Raw genomic sequence first — 8055 nt, 5'->3', positions numbered from 1 at the left:
AGCTCTGCAGGGGTTAAACCAGACAAACAGCTAACTCTCCTGCTGCTCTCTGTTATAGAAGGGAAAGAACAAGCTGGCACCACAGCACCGATCTGACATGCCTCCAGAATGTTTACACAACTGCCACAGACAACAGCTAGGCCAACCACTTCAGACAGCACTCCACATCAAGGCCTTGGCTTTTTTTTTTGCTCTTTCTTTTTAAACCTTTATTCACCTCTAATAACTTCTGAGTAGGTTTTTTTTCTGCAGAACAAAACGAGGAGGTGAATGGGAGAAGAACAGGCCAAGAAGGTGAGGAACCCAGTCCCAGAGCAAATAGATGACATGGGCCACTGAGGGAGTGGTCTACCAGGGGGCAAGGACGACACTAGGCTCAGCTCCAAAGAGATAAATTCCAAAGCCTGCTCTGCTCACACATCACCAGGGGGAAAATCAGTCCACCAAACATTGCCCTGGAATCGGAGGAATCCAGTTACACTAGTCCAGCACATGTTTACCACCTGCTGGAGACAGAGAATACTAGAAAGGATACAGTTGCACCATCTGTTTTATTGTGAGGTGTTCATGGTAAAAGGTTTGTAGTTTTTGGTCTTCATTTGCTGGCAGGTAGGCATAAAACCTACATCTGGTCTAGTCTAGCTGGATGATAAGGAACATGTCTTTTGGACAAAAGGAGTAGGATTTGCAGGAGAGACTTTCTTTCCTGAAGAATGCACCCCCACAAATCCTCATGTAGCCCTTTCACTTTGCCACATCACCCTCAATATGCAACCCTCCTTCCTCAATCCCACACTCATAACTCCCTCTCCCCTCCTCCTCCAGGTCCCCTTTGATTCATCTCTCATCGCTGGACTAGATGATCTCTTCTTCCAATCTGGCTATTTATGATTAACAAAGAAAGGGAAATGGGAAAGGGGATGGTATTTGATATATCACCTTTCTGTGGTTACAAAGTAGTTTATATATTACTTATTTTGTACTTGGGGCAATGGAGGGTTAAGTGACTTGCCTAGAGTCACAATGAGCTGCAATGGGAATCAAACACGGTTCTCCTGATTCTCAGGCCACTGCACTAACCATTAGGCTACTCCTCAAGGGCTATAACTATAGCGGGCAATGTGTACCTTTGTTTAGTTTGCATGGTAATAACTTTTGAGTCACAGTGTTATTTGAACTGGGATTCCATGTTTCTTAGTCTGTGATTCTAACTGTTAAAGCTACTCTAATGGAGATGGAGTGTTCCCTAAATCTCGATCCACCACCCTACTTCTTCTCACCAGTAGCAGAAGTATTCTCTATGGCCCTGGTAGACTGCATCACTACTGTCTCTCCATAGGAGTTGTTCTCCCTTCCTTCTTCTTGCTCTTTAGCTCAGGCAATTGCCTGAGGTAAGTGGGCAAGCCTATTTTTCAAACCCTGGATATAAAAATAGATGTTAAGGGCACTCCTAGTGGTTGAACATGAAGAAAGCTCAAAGAAATAGTAGAAAATGCTGGACAAAAAGAAAAGAAATTCTAATTGTAATTATCTAAACATTAGACTCATTCCTAACCATGACTTCCAGAGGTTAGGATATGTAGACAGACACACTCAACAGTATTTATTTTCCCTCTTTTTTCCACTGCTCCATTGCTCTCACAATCAAAGAAGATTGACTGCACCACGATTAACAAAATTGATGTTGTATAATATATGGAACAAGAAAATCTCTTGAAAGATAATTATATTTTTATTTATCAAAGCTCTGTACTTGTAGCATAACAAATAGCATACTTAAATGACTTGATATGATTCTTTTACAAAAAAAGAGCAAAAAAATTCACTCTAAACATCTGGAAGGCAATATATATTTACAATGGAAAAATAGACAAAAGAAATTAAATAAGCAGTCTTCATTATTCAAAACAACTCTATCCCGAAGCATCAAAATTCTGAACACAACATACTTTACTTTATCAGTATTTACATATGCTTTAATTTGACAGTTTAGATACTTTAACTTCCATTTTTATTGTTTTATCTATGCTATAAATAAGTTTCCACTGTTTTTTGTACAATAGTTCTATTTTCCTTAAATAAGTGACCACATAGAAAAATAGCTAGTATGTAAATATTTAAGCAATAAAAGTGAAATAAAAATGTAAATAAAGTTAAGATATAACACAAATGCTGATCACTGAAAATCATTATGATAAAATGCTTCTATATAGAGCTGAAGGACATATAGCTTGGATTCAGACAAGAAACCACAAAAAAATAATTTCGAAAAAATAAATACAGTCAAAACCAGTTTCAGGTCTAGGGTTTTTTTTTTTTTTTGGGGGGGGGGGGGGGGGGGGTTTACTAGAAACTTGAAAATGGAAAATGCAGTACAAGTCCAAAGCATGATGTAGTGTTTGTAAAATAAAATAAAAATATCTTAAACTGAAATCTAGCACAGTAAACAAAAATTAATTTGGATGTATTAAAAGTATAACCAGAACCTGATGTATAAGAGAACACTGATCTTCTATTCAGCAGAAGTATCATAGGTTGACGTATCAAGCAATTGTCTCCAGAAATGGTAATTGCAGTCCATCATACCATATAGTTTTAGTATTTAGAAACTCACTGCCTCATCCAACAATGGATTTAAATTTCAAAGATTCAGGTAAGTGGAAGGGCTTCACATATGGCAGCTACGTCTCCCTCTAGTGCCTAAGGACAGACGAAGCCTTGGCTCTCTTGCTTTGTAGTGCTCATTAAAGTCCAACCTAAAGCTAAGGAATCGAAGGCTTTCATCAGAACTGGTCGTCAACAAGATCAGAAACTGCTGTACAATACCCTAAATGGCAAAAAAACAAAACACATCTGTTATCTAACAATACAGATTCTGACTGAAGATAAGATTATATAACTCCCAGTACAGCTATGTTTTAAGACTGACTCTTGGCCTTCCACAAAACTATTTCCTGTAAAAGAAAAAGCAGAGATAGGTCCAGAGACAACTTAGTAAGCTAGAAGAGGTAATTTTTAAAAAAGAAAATATGCTTGGGTTACAACCTAGGGAATAGTAAAATTAAAAAGCTGTACATAAGGAGTAGACTGAGTAGACTGCAAGGGAAACTACCACGAATTATATTTCCTTTCATCTGTGATCTTTACCTTTCTTTATTGCATAGGAGTTATTTTTTTTTTTTGTGAGACCATAGAAAGTCCCTTCTTTAAATATATACATTAAAGCAATAATAGAGCATATGCTAAAAATGGAAACAAAGGCAGTCCCTGGATGAAATGAGAGTAAATACTTTGCCATTTCCCATCCAGGAACCACTGCTTCACCCATCTTGGAAAAGACCTCTACCTGTGTACATCTTATTATTGGCAATGCCTCCACGTTTTGATAGTATCTGGTTCGTATTTTGTTATTCCAGTAAGAAGTCAGCCAGCAATCTACATGTGATAGTCAAATCAGTTTAATTTTTACTATTTTGATGCTATATCTAAATTCACCTTTTCTATTTACTCCCCCTCATATTAAAATGGGAAACCTGAAGAAAAGATTGAAAAAAATTCTGAATTGTTTGTATAGTGATCCAATAAAAGGTAGGACAAACTGAAAAGAATTCAGTTGAAAATGCAACAATCTGTGAACAGAAATATTGTTACAGATCAGCACCTGATAGAAATGTGTGAGTATCCTCAGCTGAGAGCATGTTTTTGGTATGGATTCTTGAAACTCCCGAATCCTTTTGTTTTCCTCCTCCTCTTCTGCTGTTGTAACACCCCACTGCCCCTGCAGAAAATAACCAATTATCCATGCCTATAATTACAACTGTGCCCTTTTTCATGTAATAAAAGACAAAAGCCTGAACTTATGACAATTCTCTGCTTATTAATTACTTTCCTCTGCATTTCCATCTCCATTACAGGAGTGATAAAAAACTAACATTCAGTTACATAAAATGCTGCTTTGTCTTACAGCAGTTCAGACATTGCAATGCGCCCATTATATGCCTCCTACAGAGGAAACAAGACACCCATCAAGCACCCATGCCCCAAATATGCCTCCCTTTAATATGAAGGAAACTACTGTTCCAATTACATATGGTACAAGACCTACAATTGCATCCCTTTTTCTATCACATCTAACTGTCTTGTTACTAGTATTACATGCCCATCAAACATGACAGGAATATTATGTGAAAAGCACTAACCGCTGCATGCAAGCAAGCTTTTTTTTGTTGTTTGCTTTACTGAACAAAACACAACACAAACATTTGTTCAGTTTATATATAAAAACATTTTAATGGAATAAGCATGAATAAATGCTGCTGAATACATTTACTCAACTAATAAGCAAATCAAAAGTCTGCAATCTGTGACTTGGCTCAAGTAACTGTAACCTGTCATGTACTGCAAATTATACCTCAAATTCTCTCTGTTTCTTCCTTTCTTCAAACTCCAACCTCAGCTGTAGTTCTTCCAGTGCAGCTCTATACATGGTGTCTTGTGCATTTTGAAACTCGATGATTTGATCAAAAACAGCACGCAGTTGGTTTAATAATGCCTAAACAAATAAGCAAGAGTAAACTACATCTATTGGTTTCTACCTTTTCAACAACATTAACAGCAATGCAGTTCAAGTTAATTTAATAAACAATGCTCTCACCTATTGCAAAGAAAAAATGCTACTGCTTTAAACATATAAGCCTCACAAAATCATTAGCACAGACAATATTTTCCAAAGAAAGTCACTGGACCAAATATTAATTTGGCTTGCTCTTAGAAAGTATATACCATAATTTTAACCAGACTGCAATGCAATATTTTTCTGAAGTTATTAAACAGAAGAAGGTGGCCATATTTCTACAGAAAGCACTAAAGAACCAAATGACCCTGTAAAGCCATTAACAGGGTAAAATATTAAGAAACAATAAGGATTTCTGGTATATATCCAATCTTTACAGTAACAATGACACCACATTCTTGAGCAGTGCATTAACATCAAATATACAACACACCAAAACTGTAGCCAAAACTAGCTCAATACAAAACTCAGCATAACATGTTTTAAGCAGTTTTTAGGGTATTATTTGAAATGCTAACATACCTCAAGTTTTTTAAATTTCTAATCTAAGATCCAATCATATATAGAGTAAAAAGGAATTGTACCTGCTTTATATTGTACACTGATAAATAAAATAGTTCCTTCTAAATGTTTATCAAAACATTCTGAAGGACAAAGTGCGGCAGTAACAACATAAAGCATCTTTCACTGTTCATGCTAAGAAAAAATATTTTATATACCATTTCCTTTTCTCCAAAATAAACTTCCTGAAAAGAGAAATGTATTCATACCTATTAATTTTCTTTCCTTGAATTCTACTACACCAGTCCAAAGCAGTGGTCTGTTCCTTTCCAATCAGGAAATGGAGGCAGAGATTCTGAACTACTCCAGTGACATCGCCAGTATAAGGACTGGTGCATGCTGGAATCCTTCAGTATTGCTGCTGCCCAAGCAGATAGGACCAAAGTATAAGTAGTTCTCCTTAGGGAAACCTCTGCAGAACATATTAATCAGTCTCTTATGATTCAAAAGACTAATGATAGACAGAAGCAAATCAAATTCCCCCAGAATCCCAAGCACTACAGTCTTCCAGGGCATATCCTGGACTGGTCTAGTAGGATTCTAGGAAAGGAAATTAACAAGTATGAATAAATTTCTCCTTCCTTTTCATCCAGCTAGACCTGATCATACTAGTGAGATGTAACAGAGCAGTCCCTCACTGGGAGGGGGAAAATAAGGCTCCTTGTATGACTTTCCTGCCAAAGGCTGACTTATTCCTGGCCAGGACATCTAGCTTGTAATGCTTCACAAAAGAATGAAGCAGCGACCATATCACTGCTTTGCATACAGTGGGGGAAATAAGTATTTGATCCCTTGCTGATTTTGTAAGTTTGCCCACTGACAAAGACATGAGCAGCCCATAATTGAAGGGTAGGTTATTGGTAACAGTGAGAGATAGCACATCACAAATTAAATCCGGAAAATCACATTGTGGAAAGTATATGAATTTATTTGCATTCTGCAGAGGGAAATAAGTATTTAATCCCTCTGGCAAACAAGACCTAATACTTGGTGGCAAAACCCTTGTTGGCAAGCACAGCGGTCAGACGTCTTCTGTAGTTGATGATGAGGTTTGCACACATGTCAGGAGGAATTTTGGTCCACTCCTCTTTGCAGATCATCTCTAAATCATTAAGAGTTCTGGGCTGTCGCTTGGCAACTCGCATCTTCAGCTCCCTCCATAAGTTTTCAATGGGATTAAGGTCTGGTGACTGGCTAGGCCACTCCATGACCCTAATGTGCTTCTTCCTGAGCCACTCCTTTGTTGCCTTGGCTGTATGTTTTGGGTCATTGTCGTGCTGGAAGACCCAGCCACGACCCATTTTTAAGGCCCTGGCGGAGGGAAGGAGGTTGTCACTCAGAATTGTACGGTACATGGCCCCATCCATTCTTCCATTGATGCGGTGAAGTAGTCCTGTGCCCTTAGCAGAGAAACACCCCCAAAACATAACATTTCCACCTCCATGCTTGACAGTGGGGACGGTGTTCTTTGGGTCATAGGCAGCATTTCTCTTCCTCCAAACACGGCGAGTTGAGTTCATGCCAAAGAGCTCAATTTTTGTCTCATCTGACCACAGCACCTTCTCCCAATCACTCTTGGCATCATCCAGGTGTTCACTGGCAAACTTCAGACGGGCCGTCACATGTGCCTTCCGGAGCAGGGGGACCTTGCGGGCACTGCAGGATTGCAATCCGTTATGTCGTAATGTGTTACCAATGGTTTTCGTGGTGACAGTGGTCCCAGCTGCCTTGAGATCATTGACAAGTTCCCCCCTTGTAGTTGTAGGCTGATTTCTAACCTTCCTCATGATCAAGGATACCCCACAAGGTGAGATTTTGCGTGGAGCCCCAGATCTTTGTCGATTGACAGTCATTTTGTACTTCTTCCATTTTCTTACTATGGCACCAACAGTTGTCTCCTTCTCGCCCAGCGTCTTACTGATGGTTTTGTAGCCCATTCCAGCCTTGTGCAGGTGTATGATCTTGTCCCTGACATCCTTAGACAGCTCCTTGCTCTTGGCCATTTTGTAGAGGTTAGAGTCTGACTGATTCACTGAGTCTGTGGACAGGTGTCTTTCATACAGGTGACCATTGCCGACAGCTGTCTGTCATGCAGGTAACGAGTTGATTTGGAGCATCTACCTGGTCTGTAGGGGCCAGATCTCTTACTGGTTGGTGGGGGATCAAATACTTATTTCCCTCTGCAGAATGCAAATAAATTCATATACTTTCCACAATGTGATTTTCCGGATTTAATTTGTGATGTGCTATCTCTCACTGTTACCAATAACCTACCCTTCAATTATGGGCTGCTCATGTCTTTGTCAGTGGGCAAACTTACAAAATCAGCAAGGGATCAAATACTTATTTCCCCCACTGTATATGTTCAGGAGATATGGCCTGGGCTTCTGCCCATGATATCACTTGTGCTCGCATTGAATGAGCTTGAATTCCCTCCAGAACAACCTTGTACCCTAACTACATAGGCCGCTTCAATGGCCAGCTTTATCCAGCATGCTATGGATGCCTTAGAACAGGGGTGCCCAACCTTGTTCCTCAAGGGCTGCATATATAAGTACATAAGTAATGCCACACTGGGAAAAGACCAAGGGTCCATCGAGCCCAGCATCCTGTCCACAACAGCGGCCAATCCAGGCCAAGGCACCTGGCAAGCTTCCCAAACGTACAAACATTCTATACATGTTATTCCTGGAATTGTGGATTTTTCCCAAGTCCATTTAGTAGTGGTTTATGGACTTGTCCTTTAGGAAACCGTCTAACCCCCTTTTAAACTCTGCCAAGCTAGCTGCCTTCACCACGCTCTCTGGCAACGAATTCCAGAGTTTAATTACGCATTGGGTGAAGAAACGTTTTCTCCGATTTGTTTTAAATTTACTACACTGTAGTTTCATCGCATGCCCCCTAGTCCTAGTATTTTTGGA

At 39.4% G+C, this 8055-nt stretch overlaps 1 protein-coding gene across 1 annotated transcript in view; it reads right to left on the bottom strand.

The window, feature by feature from the left end:
* Window positions 1-2328: 2328 nt before the first annotated feature.
* The window catches only part of TUBGCP3 (tubulin gamma complex associated protein 3), a gene marked incomplete in the record, with an annotated part of 536537 nt that continues 530810 nt past the window's right edge, over window positions 2329-8055 (bottom strand). Inside the window, 3 exon segments of the mRNA XM_030201534.1 lie at window positions 2329-2827; window positions 3662-3778; window positions 4412-4552. Coding sequence (XP_030057394.1) covers window positions 2669-2827; window positions 3662-3778; window positions 4412-4552 — 417 coding nt within the window.

The sequence above is a fragment of the Microcaecilia unicolor genome, chromosome 4 (genome assembly GCF_901765095.1).
Source record: "Microcaecilia unicolor chromosome 4, aMicUni1.1, whole genome shotgun sequence".
Taxonomy (NCBI): Eukaryota; Metazoa; Chordata; class Amphibia; order Gymnophiona; family Siphonopidae; genus Microcaecilia; species Microcaecilia unicolor.
The sequence above is the reverse complement of the archived record's forward strand: the minus strand, read 5'-3'. Positions and strand labels throughout refer to the sequence as shown.